The 18894-nt window shown below is 40.8% G+C and overlaps 1 protein-coding gene across 3 annotated transcripts; it reads right to left on the reverse strand.

Annotated features, from left to right (window-relative positions):
- Nucleotides 1–392: 392 nt before the first annotated feature.
- On the reverse strand, nt 393–18894 carry LOC104593562 (uncharacterized). 3 transcript variants are annotated; one of them, XM_088892135.1, is made up of 3 exons: nt 17214–18894; nt 2771–3127; nt 393–2680 (listed from the first exon to the last, which is right to left on the reverse strand). In XM_088892135.1, the coding sequence occupies exons 1-3, from the start codon at nt 18511–18513 to the stop codon at nt 672–674; spliced, it is 3666 nt and encodes a 1221-aa protein (XP_088748261.1). In that variant the 5' UTR covers nt 18514–18894; the 3' UTR covers nt 393–671. The 3 variants fall into 3 exon arrangements, with proteins under 3 accessions (XP_088748261.1, XP_010251767.1, XP_010251766.1); XM_010253465.3 differs by having other exon boundaries at nt 393–2695; XM_010253464.3 differs by having other exon boundaries at nt 393–3127; nt 17214–18893.

Raw genomic sequence — 18894 nt, forward strand, 5'->3', positions numbered from 1 at the left:
GAAGATAATTCGAATCTTCTTCTTCTTCCTTCTCTTTTCGCCATATTCTTCTCTTGTATTGCTGCTCTTACTTATCTTCTTCCTTTTTTTCCCTCTAATATTCAAATTTACACCTAATATTTGAGGACTTGTTTACATCTATAACTAATAACTAGAATGAAACTTAAGCCTATGACTCTTTAGTAAAATCATACCACATTCAAACTATCTATATAAGTTTTAAGTACATTTGAGCATATATATTTAAATTAAATCGAATCAGATCATATTGGATTGGATAGGGATGGATCCATATCTGATAGAATTATCAACAAATTGAATGCAGATGATCCTTTCCTGAATTTGAATTCAGACAAATGAATGCAGTTTGAAGCCATAGTGGATTCGCCTGAGAATTGAAGCTACCAGGATTTTCATTTCTTTTTCTTTGATAGAAAAAAAAAATGTGATATCCTATTCATGTACCTATAGCCATATGATATGTGTACACAAGGTCAGAAGACAATCTGATGAGTGTACATACATGAAATATGTTGTACAGAAAGAGTTACAAGCTCGTCAGGCTTCACGTCCTCTTGGAGGCAAAAGCAACACATCATGACGAAATACAACCCATGAGATCCAAAGAACAGGTATCCTTAATTGTCAAGGGACACTTGGATCCATACCCTTCAATCATCAAGATTCATGAAATAATCCTGTGCAAATATTGAATAATATGACGGGCATCCTAGTTTCTCCTTAATTTTGTGTACCAGTTGATTGCATTTCTCCAATAGTACCAACATTTTCAATGAAATGTCTGGCCCTACACTACAATCTTTATAATAAGAATCAGATGCTACTAAAGGTTTGTTCTTAACCTTGTTTGCCAATGATGTGGTCTCATTCTTATTCTCCATCAGAAACTTCACTTTATGTGTTTTTCTCTGATCATTCTCACCAAGCAGATTGCATGTCCTAAGACATGATTTCAGATTTGACGTTGACTTTCCCTTTGTGCATAATGATGGAGCTGAAATGTTGGTGGTTCCTGCTCTTGCATGTTCGTGTTGATCAAGCCAATACCGGACATTGGCTCCACCAAACATTTGTTTCTTTCTCTTTGCAAATTGGTAAGCAGCAACTGCATCAAGACGGTGCAAGAAAAAGACCTTAGCAGAACCTGTATAGAAGAAAACCTTGGTTTTTGATTGATCAATTGGCCCGAAAGGCCTAAACTTCTTTACCAACTCATCCCTGGAAGGCATATTAAAGTCCCTAGGGAACTTCATATGCAAAGAAGTGGGAACCTCTGAACAGACATTGGAAGCTTGACAATCGACTTCTCTGCTCGAGTCAGCACGCTCCAAAGCACATGCATAAAATCTATTTAGTGGGAATAAAGCAAGAGAATGTACAGACTTTGAGGAGAAATCAGGAGCAACTTCTTGGCCAAGCTTCTTCACATTAGAACCATCTTCAGATACCTTTCCTGTGCTCACATTTCCCTTCATGCTAGATACAACACCAGCATCATTATTTTGCTCAATCTTAACTAGATCACCACAATGACGAGAGGGTAACGGTGCCCTAGCAGCTGCATCACTTACAATACCAGCCCTACCAGAAGTATTGGTTTCCACTATATCCTTGGGTACTGATTCAACAGAAAAATGTTCCTTCACATGACTTGAGCTGCAATCAACTTTCATAACCTCACAACAAACCTCATTGCTGATCTTACCACTTGATGGCATCTCAACAGTATCTTCTTTATCACAAGGAGTGAGCTGAGACTTCTCATTGTTAACTGTAATGCCAGAATGACCTTCAGCCTCCTTTTTCCTGGTAACAGTAGATTGATGTAAAGCTGAATCAAATAAAGAAACTTCCATTGTTTTGACTGCCTCAATTTCATGACCACGGTGACATGTATATTTTTCAGGTGCAATATCAAGATTCCGGTACACCAAACTTCTGTATATCAAAATTTTCTGGCTCACAGACACTGAACTCTCCTGCTCGGAATAGAATGGATCCAGTGCAAGGCAGCGCATGTATATTAGGATGTCATGCAAGCATTGAATCTTGCCATCCTTGGAAGGGTAGGTTCGAGTCCTCAACCTTGTAAGAGAACCCACGGAAAAATCATTTGGAAATTGTTTTTCAACTTTCATTGTCAAAGGGTCAATATCAATGCTGTTAACTGCAGCATCAACCTTAACACTAGGCCAAGCCTTAACACTACTACCATTATTAACATGACATAATACCTGAGTATCACTGAGCTCAATAGGACACTTTTTTTTGGAAGAGACGTCAGAAATATTCTGGTAAGCCAGACATCTGTATGTTAAAAACCTCTTACGTAAGGTCTTCAAACTCTCTTTTCCAGAATAAAATGGATCCAAAGCAAGACAACATAAGTCACTCAACATGTCATCAAGGTAAAACTCCTTTTGCTTAGAATTGCTGTTTTGAGCCCTTGAACTAACCCTTGATTTCATGGGAAAGCCAATGCAAAAATTCAGTTCATTGGATCCTGTTTTTATCCAAGGATTGTCATGTGAATGTGCATCTAAAGTTGCAGGTCTACTATTCGTCTCTTCGGAAAGGATACAATCATCCAATCTGCAAGGGCTAGAAACGTCATCCCACCGTTGCTTATTTGTTTCACATGTGGTCCTTGCACTTGCATCTGTATGATAATGACCTTGAAATTCGTTTCTGCATAAGTTTGTTATTTCCTCATGGATATAATTAAAACCTGACAGAAGAGAACAACTACCTTTGTGGAGCTCAGTTCCATCACTTTCCTTGCTTGTGTCCTTCATATACAATTGTTGTAGAGTGCCAGCACTAGCTGATTTATCAACTGAAATAGAAACCCGTTCCATTGATGAATTCAACAAATTAACATTTTCAATTTGATTTGACCACAAAGGTTCAGATTCTTCATTTAATTCGGTAGTCCAAGAATTTACTTTGCTCTTCATACAGGTTGCCAAATCCTCTTGCACTTCCACTGAAACTACCTCAGGTTCCTCTACCTCTACTTGATCTTCAAGAGGTTCAGATTCTCGAGTAACTGAAAGCATTACCTTATTGTCAGAAGAGGAATGGAATCTCATCTCAGGGAAAGTTCCTGCACAAGCATCAAAGAGTTGCCATTTATAAGAATTAAGAACAAATGAAGTGGATATTTTCTCTCTAGGCTCTACACACAGGCATTTTAGTACCATTTAATACTGTCAGAATCACTACAACTAAGAGATGACCAATCAGAAGGAATACATCCTAGAGATCGCTAATCAGATCATAATTAGATCTATTGTGATAAAAATACTAAAGCCAAAGAAAAAAGGATAAAAACTCAACATGTAAAGTACATTTTGGTGTGAATAAGGTTGTAACCTCATGAAGCATGAATATTGCAAGCACAAGCATGCAGATGTTCAGAAAGGGGACAAATAGATGATCTATGATGATTATATTCTTTTTTTTATAATTGGTATGATGGTTATATTCTTGGTACCTTACATCATATAATGAGCAACTTCAGACTGGTCAAACCACATACCTCATCCTGGTTACCAATTACCATCCCCCATTTTATAATCTAGGTTCTTGCTTGTCAGTACCAGTATACCACATACTTCTCTAATAAGAGTAAAATCAATTATTGGAAAGGAAACTCCATATAAAATCACCTAATTGTCAGAAATTGTTTTCCCAATGATCACAAAATCTTTCCTCTAAATAACCCAGTTCAAAAGAATGGCCTTTGCTACCAAGTGGATGTGGATCCAATGTCCCTCTCCTTCAGGAAAGATCAGCTTTCTTGTTGTCTGCTCATCTTCAGTTGTGCCACTAACAATGTTAGCATAAGAGACAAAAAAAAATCATTTTCAAGCACCCAGTTGGACCACTCTCTGCCTAGTGAATATCCTAATTAAGGAAGTCCCCCCCCCACACACACACCAAAGAAATATAAAAACAGAGAAATGAGAAAAATAAAAAGAAAAAAAAAAAGAAAAAGAAAAATGACAACAAGAGGGTTGTATTATTTGTTTATGATTTTGGAACACAGGCCAAACCAGTTGGACCCAAATGGTTGGGATTAAGGCTGAGTTCAATTGATACAGGTACAGAACAACATCAATCCCATTCATCAAATTCTAACTCTTTCATCACAATATTCTTCCATACATCTTTTTTTTTTATCAATAACATCATCTTCATTAAATTAAGGGAAGAGAAGGAGTAAAGATACAAAGGGGGAGATAAAATAACTTAGCTCCCCAAAAACAGAAAACAGAAAACACGGGGAATGCAAAGAAAAAATTAAAAACTGGCCCAAAAAACAGCCTCCCTATTCACTCCTTGCTTGGCCAACCCATCCGCAAATGAGTTGGCACTCCTCTTCACCCAGCTGTACTAAATCACGATGTCCCTACCCAGCCATAAGAACTGTTTCTTTTTTCATTGTTAAAGTTCCACAAACCACTGTCCTCTATCTTCAACCAACTAACCACCACCTTCGAATCACCTTCCAGAATCAAGCGGCTAATATTTAATTCCTTTGCTCTTCGAATACCTTCAAGCGCTACAAGGATCTCAGCCCTAAGAGAGTCACCTTCTCCAATAGGGCCAGAGAATAAAGCAATAACAATCCCTTCCTCATTCCTGAAGACTCCTCCAATCCCAGAGGGCCCTGGATTCCTTACGTTGTTGCCATCAAAATTCAGCTTTATAAAGCCCGAGGGGGGAGGGGACCAGAACGGACAAAGAGTCCTCTTGCATCTAGCAGTGGAAGCAATCTCTTTCCAGTTTCTTAGCAAGTCATCCATAGGAAAATCTGAAAACAACTCCAAAGATTTTAGCCAGTGGATAGCTCTTAAAAGGATTCGATCTAACAAATCTTCCAATGTTCTTTCCTTGTTAGAAAAAATGCGTGAGTTTCTTTCTTCCCACAAAGACCAGCAAACCGTTGCCCTAATACACCTCCACATAGTCTTCCCTCGCTTCTTAGGCCAACTGAAAAAAGAAGGAGAAAACAAACCTTGGACAGTCTCCGGAGGATACCAAGAGCACCCAAAAGGGGAGAAAACCCACTCCCAAACAGTTTTAGCAACCTTACAAGAGACCATGAGGTGGTAGCCAGATTCCCCATCAGCTTTACAAAGAGCACATCTATTAGGAAGTAGACAATAGTTGGGTCTCTTTCTCTGAAGGAAGTCTAAAGTGTTGATTCTTTCCAAGAAAATTTCCCAACAAAAAAAACCAACCCGAGGAGGAATAGGCCTGCTCCAAATTTCCTTAACTAGAAAGGACAACCCCAAGGGAATAGGAGGATGAGTTAAGGTTTCAAAGAATGAAGCACAAGAAAAGGTACCAGAAATAAAAAGGGTCCAAAATCTGGCAGGGTTTGGGAAGACACCCTCAAGGGAGGCTAGCAGAGCTACCAACTATCCAAGTTTGTATCCCTAATTGCCCTACGCAGGCTAAGGTTCCATCCAAAGCCAGAAGTGGAGGCTGAAGGGACCAAGAACGAAGATATGGGTTCATTTTTCAAGTCTAAAAGAGCATACAAGGAAGGAAACTGGTCTTTCAGAGGAGAATCCCCGACCCAAATATGTTCCTAGAAATTTATTCGGTTACCAAAATTTAGACCATACCTGATCCAAGGGGAGAAAACTGGAAGCAGATTGTGGATGGATTTCCAAAGAGAAGCAGCTGAAGCCCTTGCCAAGATTCCGGGATCCCAACCATTGTCTTCCAGCCCATGAATGCTAGCCACAATCTTAGTCCACAAATTATCCCTTTCCAAAGAGAACCTCCACAACCACTTCCCCAGTAGAGCCATATTCCTTTTCTTGAAATTACCAATCCCAAGACCTCCTAGTTTTTTACACCTAGAAACCACCTCCCAACTCACCCTATGATCTCTCTTCTCCTCTCAAGGCTCCCAGAGAAAGTTCCTTATTAATTTTTCCAAAAGAATTGAAACCTTTGAGGGGATCTTGAACACTGACAGATAGTAAACAGGTAGGTTAGCTAGGGTAGACCTAATGAGAGAGACTCTTCCACCTAAAGAGAGATAATTCCTCTTCCAGACCGTTAGCCTCTTCTCAAACCTCTCCACTACCGGAGCCCAAAAGCTAACACTCTTAGGATTATCTCCTAAAGGGAGGCCCAAATATGTCAGGGGCCAGTTCGTAATTGCACAACCTAGCTCACTTGCAAATTCCCTTAGGTCTCTTTCGATCACATTCACTCCCGCCACACAACTCTTATTGAAGTTTACCTTGAGGTTAGATATCTGCTCAAAAAGTTGTATTGTCAACTTTAGATTCCGGATCCAATTGAAGTTCCGTCCTTCACAGAAAAGGATAGTATCATCTGCAAACTGTAGAAGAGTTAAGGGAACCTCCTCCCTTCCTACTCTCCACCCTCTTATCAGATTCCTCGAGTCTGCTCTATGGATCAATCGCCCAAGCACATCAACAATCAGGGTGAAAAGAAAAGGGGAAAGAGGATCTCCTTGTCTTAGACTTCTCAACGCAGGAAAGAAGTCAACCACAGTCCCGTTCACCAGGATAGAATAATGGCAAGTCCTAACACAGCCCCAGATCCACTTACACCACCCGTCACCAAAACCTAAACTCCTTAACACCTCCATCAAGAAAGGCCAATCAACCAAGTCAAAAGCCTTCTCCAAATCCAATTTGCAAACCACTCCCTTCTTCTTTGACTTCCTAAAGCTCTCCAAGCTCTCATTTGCAATGAGAATCTGATCGGTTATCTGTCTTCCCGCCACAAAAGCACCTTGGTTGGGTGCAATAATAGAGGGGAGAACCTTCTTTATCCTGAGAGACAACACCTTTGCAATGATTTTGTACAACCTAGTCACCAGACTAATAGGTCTAAAATCCTTAGGTTGAGAAGCATTTTTCTTCTTTGGGACTAAGGCAATGAAAGTTGAGTTCAAGCCCGGATTTATTACACCCCTCCTGTGGAACTCCTCAAAAACCGATCTAAGATCATTCTCCAAAATATCCCAACAATCCTGGTAAAAGGCCATTGTGAACCCATCTGGACCCGGAGCTTTTGTCCTATCCATAGAGAATACTGCTTCCTTTACCTCCTCCATATCAAACCTTTTTTCTAACCACTCTCTCTTCTCTGCACTTAGAGCCAGCCTATCCAAACCCTCCAACCACACTCTCTCATTCATAGGCCTTCTAAAAATAGATTTGAAGTGGTTTACTAGAGCCTCTACAATTTCAGCCGGATGGGACAAAATTGCTCCATAAACTTCCAAATTAGAGATGAAATTCTTCTTTCTCCTTCCATTTGCCACTGAATGGAAAAACTTTGTGTTTCTGTCTCCCTCCTTTAGCCACTTACACCTAGATTTTTGCCCCCAACTGATTTCCTCCTTAACCAAGATGTCCTCCATCTGCTTCCTCAAAACCCATCTCAACTTCCTTTCTTCCTCTCCAAAGGGGCCTCTCTCTTCCTTCAAGTCCAAATCCTCGATTTGCTCCACCAGAACTCGTTTTCTCTCTTCTAATCTTCCAAACTCTAGCCTATTCCACTCCTTTAATTGAGATTCTAAGTATTGGAGTTTCTTGTGGAACCTCATTCCCTCCCAATCAACTATCGGATTAGCTTGCTCCCACCACTCTCTGATCTTCTCAATGAAACCCGGATGAGTCAACCACATATTTTCAAACTTGAAAGGGGTAGGCCGTACTCCTCTTATTTCCTCCTTGACCAACACTATAGGCCAGTGGTCTGAAGTAAGTCTAGGGAGAGCCCTAGAAGTAATATTGCCCCAATGTTCCTCCCAATCTGTTGAGAACAAAAATCTGTCCAACTTAGAGCAAATTGGCCTTGATTGAAGGTTGGACCAAGTGAAGTTATTATTTAGGAAAGGATGTTCTTTGAGTTCAAAAGAGTCCACAAATTGGTTGAACTTCCTCATACTTGTTGTCACTCTCTGTCTGGGGTTATTGGTTTCCTCCGTAAATCTCACTACATTAAAATCCCCTCCCACACACCAAGGTCCATCCCAGAGGCCTCTAATGTCACTCAATTCTTCCCATAATTTCTCCCTCTGCCTATAGTCATTGGGGCCATACACATTTGTTAGTACCCATTCATATCCATCGTCCACCTGTCTGAACTTTAGGGAGACAGAATGATCTCCAATTAGCTCCTCCACACCTATGAGTATCTCTTCTTTCCACTAGGTCACAATCCCTCCTGAGGAACCCCACGAAGGAGCAGCCACCCACTTTATACCCCTAGAACTCCACACACTCCTTGCCCATCTACAATCAAAATCCATTCTTTTGGACTCCTGAATCATTACCACATCCGGATTAAACTTCTTAATTACCTCTTTAATTATTGCTCTCTTCCTAATGCTGCCCAACCCCCTCACATTCCAACTTAGGATTCTCATTGAAAACTCTTAGCCTTAACCCTAACTCCTCCAAGATCTATTTAGACCCTTTTCTTCTAATCCCTTTCACTTCAAACTTCTTGTCCCCCTCAATATCTTTTTTTAACCTCTCCACTTCACTCAGCCTTCTAAACTTCAACTTGCTGTCTTCTTTCTTTTGCATGTAGGCTTTTAGATCATTTGGGTTCTTCAGCTTGCACCCCAACTTTTTCACAAACTCTGCAACTGACTCTTCCCCATTGGTTTCCTCTTTTTCTAAAGATGCACTCTCCTCACTCCTAGGAAACTTCTTGTTCCTTCTCACATTACCTCCAACTACAGCCCTTTCTGTCCCCTTCCAGGCTCCCTCTCTGCAATTCCTTCCTTTCCACTTCACCCAAAAGGCTTTCTAAGATTTCCCATATTATTGTCTCTCTGCAAGTTTCCTTACCCACTTCCCCCCCTTGTAGACACAATGTGGCTTTCAGACCAAGGGCTTCCGACTCTTGGTTGGGAAGAGAATCTGGAACAAGAGACATAGAGCGCTCATCAGTATCCAAAACTGTATTGACAGAGTTGAGGGATTTACCTGGGGCAGAGAAGTGAGGAGAGAGCAAAGGCGAAGGAGTGGTAGTCACTTTCTTTTTTGAGAAATTAGAGCACTCTGTCTCCTAGAGTTGGTTAGAGTATCCATTTAATAAGCGAGAGGTCTTGAATTCGAATCTTAATGAAAGCATTATTATAATTTGAAAATGATCACCAATGTCCAATTCCTTACTAGAAAGAATTTCTGAACTGGGAGAGTTCCCTTGATTCTTTCCTCCCAAACACAACAAGGGTGTTACCAACAGGCTAGGAGAGTGGAGATGGGAGAGGAGAGGAAGTACAAGCTGGCAGGGAAATGGAGACTGGAGTTGATCATTGAAGCCAAATCTTTCCTATTTGAGCAGGGAAGGACAAAGGGGAAGGCTCACTTGAAAATCAGAGAAGGGAGCAGGGCGATGATTCTCCTACCAGAGGAGGCCTGTGTGTTGTTGAAAGGTTTTGTAGATGGAACTGTTAATTCCTTTCGGGAAGAAGGTTGGAGAAACTCGTTGACCTGTGAGAACAAGAGGTTCGAATCTGTGCTAAAAAGGAATGGAAAGGGGTGGTTCATAATGGTTACCGAACTCTTTGGTAATAACAAAAGGCAAGTGTTGTGTATTCCAGAAGGTCTGAAGCGGAGAGGGTGGGCTTCCTTCGCTTTTAACCTTCAGGCTTTTCTCTTGGAGGTTGAAGGGAGAGTGGAAGAAGCCCCTGGCTTGAAGGATTGTCATAATTCTGCCCTGTGTAATCAGGTGCCCTGCTTTAAGCATTACCCTGAAGTTTTGGTGTCCAGCTCGACTGCCCTCCGACGAGTAGCTTTGGAAGTAGGGAGTGGAAGCTGGGAGAAGAGGGTGGTCCTAGTGGCATATAGGGTGATAGAAGATTGGACGAAAGTTTTAGAAGTAATTGCAGAGAGGTTGGGATTAGATGAAGATGTAATGCTACTGCCTTTTGCTGAAAAGAAAGCTTTATTAGATACTGGAGATAAGAAACTGATCTTCAGTACTTTCCTTGTAGAAGGAAGTTTGTTTCAGGCCCAGATTTGGGCTCCAGATTGTAACGAAGTTGAATCTAGAGCCGGCAGCTTCTTGATTAAACTTCTCGGTCTTCCTTTCAACCTTTGGAATGATCAAATACTGAGGAAAATTGTTAGAGCATTGGGTGGAGTTTTGTTGGAGGTTAACTTCAGAAACTTGAGAGCTGTGGAACTTAAGGTTGCTGGGATCAAGCCGGAGAACTTGCCGCGGGCCTTCGAAGTTCTCTCAGAAGGTGCTTGGTACAAGGTCTGGTTAGCTTCAGAAGATGAAGCCTTGCTTTGGGGAAGACAAACAGAGGTTGAAGGAACTGACGAGCTTGTAGGTTGGTGTACACGTGGCCTTCAGGGGCTGGCGGGAAAGCCTAACGCGTGTGGGCGAAATACAGAGGAAGGGGAACAGTCGCAGGGGTGCCCCAAGTCTCGAAGCTTTCCCTTTAAGGCTTCTAATTCAATTTTTTTCGAAGAGGGGTTGTTTAAAGAGGGCGGCCTGTCCTATGCTAACGTGGCTAAAATGAGAAAGAGTCGTTTGTGCTCAAAGTCTTTCTCTGAACCGGCTATAAAGAAGGTTGGGTCGGACGGGTCAGTGGGTGAGCCCTCATTTGGTTTTAAAAGCTCACGTGACAACTTAAGTCATCACGTGGGGCGGGGCAGGCTTGGGGAGATGATAGATGGCAACATTCATCTATCATCGTCCAGGTTTCGCCCTCTCGACTGTGGAGGGGCTAAGTTGGCGAGCAAAGAAGAAGGACGTTGTCCTCTGTGTTGGGTCCGACGGATAGCCGGCGACGCACAAAAACTCAACTCTTCTGATCGCCCGAACCCACGCTATTTGAGAGGTAGTACAGAAGAGAAGGAAGAGGCCGACCAAGGTTGGATAAGCTACGGCTTAGATTCTGATTATGATGAAAGTTCGGAAGCCTGTGGGAGTTTAGACAGTGCGGCAGATGAAGCTCTATCTAAAGTTCAAAACAGGGATCCTTTTAGCCTGGATTGTTTGTTCTTAGGGGATTCGGTGGGGGAAGGAAAGGAGGAGGAGGAGGGGGAGGAGCGGGTGAATGATCTTAACCCAATTCTGGCTGAGCCCCCCCCCCTAGTTCTAGTGCTTTGCAAGAGGCCGAAAAGGAGGTAGCTCGGGTCTTCTCAGAGCCGAACAAGGGTACCTCACAGAGAGGTACATACTTGGGTACAGAAAGGGGTCATTGTGATGATACGGCAACAGGGATATTCTTCCATACATCTTCACTAGACAAAAAGGCAAATTATCTCTAAGTTGGGCCTTTTAGACAACTGAAACAACAGATTACTGTAGATAAAATTTATATAAACAATAACTGTGCTAAGAGCCTCAATAACTGTTCTAAGAGCCTAAGACTTAAACTCCATCCATCAATATGAACAATAACTGTCTCTTCAGCCATTAGTCTATCAAAATATCAATAGTGAAACTTCAAGGTGAACCAATAGATCAGATAATTAAAAATATTATGTCACCAGATAAACTAACATTATTGTAAACCCATTTTGTCTAGATTGATGATATGGATTTTCTTAAAGAAAAGCAGAATAGCAGATAGCTTGATCTCCAATAATAGAACAGAAGATGCAAACCACTGATACATAAGAAGAGCACCCTCAAATGAAAATTTGATTTAATGTAGAGTGAGCAATGAGCCAGCCCTCTGATCATTGTATGTCTGCTTGTAGTCCTTTCAATTAAGTTTTTGTGACAATATACTAAAGTATATATTTCGTAACAGTTCTCCATGTACTACTACAATGCCAGAAAAGTTTAAGAATCACACTTTTATACCTCCAACAAATACCACAATTTGTTAAACTGTCTCAATTTTCACTAATTTAAAAGATATCTTTTGGAAAAACCTTGTATATTGTATTTCTAAACCTTGCTTTGCATTGTACATATTTGTATTTGTACTCTTCCCAAACTGAGACCATAGAACAGCCACCCTCACACATTGCCAAAGAATTCTTTTCACTCCCGGTAGACTGATCCAACACATCTATCTTTAAACAAATCCACCACCTCAACAAGACCCCCCCCCCCTCTTAGCTACTGTTATGCATCTTGATTCTTCTTAGTATAAATGATTTTTATTAAAAATAAAGAAAAATGAGATCCTCTTTCTCTTCTTCCTCCTCCCCCTCCTCTTTCATCTTCCTCCTCATCCCCCTCCTCTTAAGGAGGCGTATGGGAGCCTTATGCCTCTTATGTTCGGAACTACACCTCATGCCTCTAGGTAGTGGAACACCTTGCTACATACCTCCATGTTTTAAAACATTGATTAAACTACATAAACATAACATATAAAACATATTCAAGCAGTCAATAGTTCAAGCGCATGAAACTTTCAATCTCTTTATTTCTCTCCTAATTGGATCACCCTAATTCTACAAGCTGTTTTGTACTGAGCCCCTTGAGGCAAGCCCAAACATATCTATTCTTTGTTAACCCCCATTTCTACTAATGTTGTTCTTTTTTTTAGATAATTGAAGAGTAACTTATTTTATTATCAAAAGATGAGAACTGTTACAAGCATCCCACAAAGGGGCACAGAGCTGCAACCTCCCATGAAAATGTGAAAAACCACAGAGCACTAGAGATAAAATATTACAGGTAGCCCAGTACAGATGTTCCCTGAAAACCCCTTGTTTAGTAAGATAATCAGTCATAGCATTTGCTGACATGTCCACCCGAAGTAAGCTAACATTCATATTCCTTAATAACCAGCTAGCCTTCTTTAGAAGATCCTTGTAGTACCAAATGACTGAGTTCGGATCTGTTAACCAACCCACAACAACCTTAGAGTCTCCTTCAATTTGAAGATTCTCAACACCAAGTTGATTTGCAATCTGAATACCTTGTAAAGTTGCCAACAACTCAGCCCTATTTGAGTCACCCATTCCTATTGGGCCCAAGTACAAGGCTAAAATATTACTTATCCTTATCTCTCAAAACCCCTCCTATACCTGAGGAGCCAGGATTGCTGTTGAGGGCCCGGGAATAGGATCTTGTCACGGGTCGGTCCACGGGGAAAACCTCCTGTTTTCCCTTGTTCCTTCCTGCTCGTGATGAACCTATCTTGGCACCTTCGGTGATTTGTCCAAGAGATCACCAACTCTCCTAACTCACTCTTGACTGAATAATTTGATATCTCATTCAATAATGGGGTCTCCTTAAATAGGAGATTACAAGAGTCCTAATCAAAGGGAGTCTCCTTGCTGAATAGGGAGACTTCCAGTTTTATCTTGCTAAGGATAAGATAAGCTAATCCTAATCTGATAAGCTACTAACAAGATAAGATATCCCCAGCCCACCTTCTTCCTTGCTCCTACATACTATTTCCCACCCCCACCTTATTAAGTGGTTGTTCCTTGGCTCCCACAAGAAATTCCTCATTAGTTTCTCCAACTCCAATTTCATTGCCTCCCTAGAGGGGATCCTACGCAGAAAGATAATAAACTGGCAAGTTAGCTAGAATGCCTCTTAACAAAATTACTCTACTTCCTAGAAAGATAGCTCTTTTTCCAAGTCATTAATATCTTTTCAAACTTTTCCAAGATTGGAGTCCAAAAATCACTCTCTTCGGGTTAGCACCTAGAGGGAGCCCTAGATAAGACAAAGGCCAAGAAACAACGTGATAACTTAAGCACTCTGCAACAGACTCAATAACCTCTTCATTCATGTTTATCCCCACCACACAGCTCTTATCTAGGTTTTCAGGTTAGAAACACTTTCAAAGTAATTTATCAAAATTTTCAGATTCCTCATTCTCCTTAAGTCATTCACTAAAAATAATGATATCATTAGTAAATTAGAAATGGGCCATTCATCCTTGTTAATACAAGACATTTTTTTTATAGATGAGGAACCAAAATTAAGAGTAAAAACCAATTTTTTATATATAGATTAAGAATTTAAAAACCTAGAATGGATATGTTTGGGCTTGCCTCAAGGGTCTCAATTAGGGGTCTAGTGGTGGAGCCCTCGACCTAGCCACCATGCTTAAGAAAGAATAAAAAGAAAAAATTTAACTGAAGAACACGTCTGGGCTGAGGTGCAAAGCGCACAAACACACGCCTAGGTGCACCAAGTTCACACATTTTTAAAGGAGTTGCGCCTGGGCCTAGGCGAGGTGCAGACCTTGAAGTGCACCTAGGCACTAGGCATGTGGATGAAGACACACTACATTCAGAATCTCCATCAGTGGACCTAGTGAATCCACGTCATCTAGGATCCCAACCACTCAGAAAAGTCCTTCACCACGACACCCTTATCTGCAACACTGGAAAAGCATAAAAAAAAAAGCTGGTTGATACACCCAACATCCTTCCAAAGTACCATGTGGCACCACCACCCAACTTAAAACAAATATATCTCCAAAAGTCCACCCTAAGGTTCACAATTCCCCTACAAAGGTTGGATCCATAAGATTGTAGTGGCACCAATGAATCCCACTCCATAGGAGATCTCCCAAATTTGCAGCCTACCACTTGTCTCCACAAGTGGTCCTTTTCTTAACCAAATCTCCACTTGCTGAGGAGAGCCTCATTAATGGCTTTGAGTTGCTTCAAGACTGCCCCCTTTCTCCTTAGGTTGGCAAATGGTCTTCCAATCCACCAAGTGAAACATCTTCTCTTCCTTTGGTCCATCCCACAAGAAATCCCTCCTAAGCTTCTCCAATGTCTTGGCTATTAAAGAAGGTAAAGAGAACAAAGACATGTAATAAATCGAGAGGCTGGACAATACACTTTGTATGAGTGTGAGCTTCCCATCCTCAAAGAGACTGCTCTTCCACTTATCAAAAGAAAAAAAAAAACAACTCCGCTTCCACCTAGCCGACTTCCTTCTAAATGTCTCAATGACCAAGTCCCACAAGGCAGTAGATCTGTAGCTAGCACCTAGGGGTAGGGGTGTAAACGAATCGAATTCAAATTGGATCATGCAATATCCGAATTCGATCTGATATCCAACAGACATTGAAAATTAATATCCAAATTTGAATTCGAATATTCGATTCAAATCGAATTTGATTAATTAATTATTTTAGATAATTAATAAATATATAAAATAAAAATTTATTGATATAAAGTATATAAATATATAAATCATTTATATAACTTAATTATTATATAAATTATATAAAATATTTTATATATTATATATAAGAATTAAATAATCGGTCGAATTTGGATATTTATCAAATCGAATTAGGTCATATCCGAATTTGACCAATTAGATATTCGAATTATCCGAATTCAAGTTGATTATGTCGAATATCAAATTCGAAATCGGATTTTCGTATACTGTCTACACCCCTACCTAGGGGAAGCCCTAGGTACCTCGTAGGTAGGGATCCCACAGAACAGGACACAACTAATTGCATAATGCCACTTCTTGTATAAGGTAATTAGATATATAGAGATGTAATATAACAATACAAAAGCATGTAAAAATAATTCTATATGGTACGTGTTCAAGTATTAAACAGAAAAAAAAAATGCATATTATGGTACATATTCAAATACTAAATAAAAAAATATCATATTTCTTATGTTAACAGCAATATTCTCCAAATGCAGCAATAAATCCTTCTCTCTATTAGGTTTCCTTGAGGAAGAATGAAATGGTGGCCAGGTGTCTTTCTTCTCCTATCACCCCTGATTCTTTTAATTAGGATTTAGGGTTTAGAAGAGGTTTAGGGGAGGCAGAATTGACTTGTGTAACATACCTCTTGTTTCTCTTGGCTAATGTTTGTCTGAACCCCCTTAGGTCAGATGAAAGGATTTGGTTCCCTTCGCCCAAAGGTTCCTTTTTCAAAATCCTTTGCTCATCCTCTTTCTCTTTACTCTTTCCTGTTAAGGAAGTTTGGACTAAGCCCATTCCCCCAAAGGTCTCTGTCTTTTGTTGGGAAGTATTCCTTGGAAAGGTTAATTGGACAAGGTGCAGAAGAAAAAGCCTTACTTGTGCTTGTCCCCAAACTGGTGTTCTCTTTGCAAATCCAATGGTGAGGAATGTTTCCATCTGTTTTTATCTTGCCCTGATGCTACAGCTATCTGGCGTTGGGTTTTTGCCATCTTTGGTTGTAAGTGATTGCTGCCAGCAGAAGTCTCTCAGTTGTTTGAACCTTCAATCCTTGGAAGACAATCAAAAAGAGGAAGATTAACGTGGAGGTGTATTAGGGCAGCTTCCCTCTGGACTATTTGGGAGGAAAGGAACACTAGAATCTTCCACAATAAGGAGAGAAGCCTTTCTTAGTTGAAGGATTGCATTTTCATAAGGGCAATACACTGGTTGAGAACAACAAACTTATCCCAGCTTTTTTCCTTTGATGACTTCTAGAGGAAGTGGTCAATGGTGGCAAGCACTTCATCCTCAAAACAGAGTTTTGTTGTAGTTTGGGTCCCTCCTCCTGAGGATTTTGTTCAACTAAACTTTGATGGAAGCAGCCAAGGTAACCCTGGCCCCTCTGGCATAGGAGGAATCTTGAGAGATAAGGACAGCACTGTCTTAGCATTATTCTTAGGTCCAGTCAGTTTAGGAGACTCTACCAAAGCAGAGCTTCTAGCTGCTGTACAGAGGATTCAGCTAGCCAGTTAACTTGGTATAGAAAAAAGGCTGATAATTGAAGGTGATTCCTAGGTTGTTGTGGGGTGGTTGCTGGATCCGGATTCAACTCTCTGGGGTTTAAGAGATCTTCTTAAGAAGGTGATTTGGTTAACAAGGAATATGATAGTGAGGATCCAATGGGTAAGAAGATCGGCTAATGAGAGGGCTGATTCTCTTGCAAGACAAGATGTTAACATGGATTCTCTGTTCTGGGCAGCTTTGTAATTGTGTATTATCTCTCTTCTAGTGGTTACTTGTTTTTCATGTAGTTCTGATATTTGTTCTTAAGAGTGAGGCTGCACCTCGAGCCTCTCTCTGGGCTTGTTTGTATCAGATCTATCTTTTGATTTAATGAATTAAATTTCAATTATCAAAAAAAAATGAGAAGCAGAAAACGAAAACAAGGAAAATAAAGAAAAGAATCACTCCCCATACCATTGCTTTTGTAATCATATACTCGGTTTTACAAGAGCAAAAAGATTATTCATTGTCAATCAAATGAACTAGAAGAACAATGAAAGACCACGTACCCCTTATGGTTGCTTCTACGTCATCATTACTAGCAGAGCAACTCTCAGAAAGCCTCATCGTTTCACGGTACATCCAATCTTGTCTGATGGAAACATATTGTCTAAAAGCATTAACTTGGGCAGATGCTCTAACTGTATTAGTAATTTCTGCATCTTCAACCCAGCAACAAATGGCCATTCTCCGGGAAAAATCCAGGACCTCTAGTGGTTTTAATAACTTTGCTTCAACAAAACTTTCCACAGAACACTGTCCTACATTTTTCGGATGCACCATATTTTTATCTTCCACTGAAATCTGGCAAGGACAAGTTAGCCATTCCACAATTTTGTGATTCCACGCCACCAAAGCACACTCTAGCGCAGAGGATGCCCTCCATCCAACCTTCTTGGACATTTCCATAAAATTCTTCTCGAAAGACAAAATTTCTGATTCCTGAAAATACTTAGTTTTATCACAATCAAAAAATGAGATCTTAATCCCACGACGACCCCTTTTGCAAACCCAACCCGGCCACCAGGTGTAAGGGAATGCTTTTGCCCAAACAATGTCCCCTGCACAAAAACTCCCAACCCCCGAACTCTCACTCCCCTTCATTATAACAGAATCCACCTCTTTCAAATTCTTACAATCACCTCTGTCTTGCGAACCCCCGCAATGTTCTTCCACTTCCTCCAAATCTTGAAACTGCTGTCCATCCTCTGAAACCCCGGATTCCTCCTCAGAAACCCCAAATTCCATTTCAGTCGCATCTTCCTTTCCCTTATTGCTTTCACCTTCACTACAATTCCAAGATATCAGAACAGTCCTATCAATGCAACCACTTTCTGTATCATCTTTACTTACAGAGGAACCGAAGGAAACCCTATTTGATGCAAAAGCTACAGAATCTCCGTTTCCATTCTTATTCTCCCTCCTCCTCGAAACACCGAACTTAGCTAAATCCGGACTATCTCTTCCTTGCTTTCTACTTCTATGAAACTGCGAAATTGGAACACCGAGATCGAGGTCCCCACTCACATCACTCTCAGAGCAAGTTTCTGAAGTCCCATTCAATGGAAAAACCCCAGAAGTCTTTATTTTCTTCTTCTTATTCTCTGAAAATCCAGACTCCCGCCCGTTTAAATTCGACAACTTACGCTTTGCGGCGATTCTTAGAAGCCCAGAGAGTGGGATCTCTTCGTCGCTTCCATCTTGCAAATCTTCAGCGTTTTCATCACTACCCCAGCTCCTGTGAGAAAAGAAGCTTGAAACGGCGTCAGAACAAGAAGCCCTAGATCTCAATTCTCTGGACAGCACCATGGAGAGACACAAAGAATATCACAGTCACGATCTTCCGCTAGAAACTCCAATAAACTCGATACAACCGCGAAAGTGGATGCAAAACCATGGAGATCTCTCAGCAATTCGCCATGTCCCGTGTATGGAACTGCTCTGCTATGGTGCTGTTGGCTTCAAAATAGGAAGAATCGTGGAAATTGCTTTCTCGTTGTTTCATTGTTTGGTTTCACTTTTCAGAAAAGCAATTCCCTCATTGAGAATTTGCCGCCAAATTGGAAAATAAATACCGCCAAAACGGAAAACTCCGTGTGATGATGTGATCTCTGTGAACCCTCCACCGCTCCACGGCTCCACCCTCGTGTGATTTGTGAACGCCTGAAATTTATGCAAGCATTTCGACGC

Source organism: Nelumbo nucifera, chromosome 7, assembly GCF_055504915.1.
Source record: "Nelumbo nucifera cultivar China Antique chromosome 7, China Antique-T2T, whole genome shotgun sequence".
Taxonomy (NCBI): domain Eukaryota; kingdom Viridiplantae; phylum Streptophyta; class Magnoliopsida; order Proteales; family Nelumbonaceae; genus Nelumbo; species Nelumbo nucifera.

Bases quoted from the DNA above. Each gene is read 5' to 3' on its own strand.
- LOC104593562 (XM_010253464.3), bottom strand. From the start codon at position 18,513: ATGGTGCTGTCCAGAGAATTGAGATCTAGGGCTTCTTGTTCTGACGCC. The intron at 3,128-17,213 runs GTACGTGGTCTT...ATGCTTGTGCAG, and splicing joins CGTAGAAGCAACCATAAGGG to GAACTTTCCCTGAGATGAGA.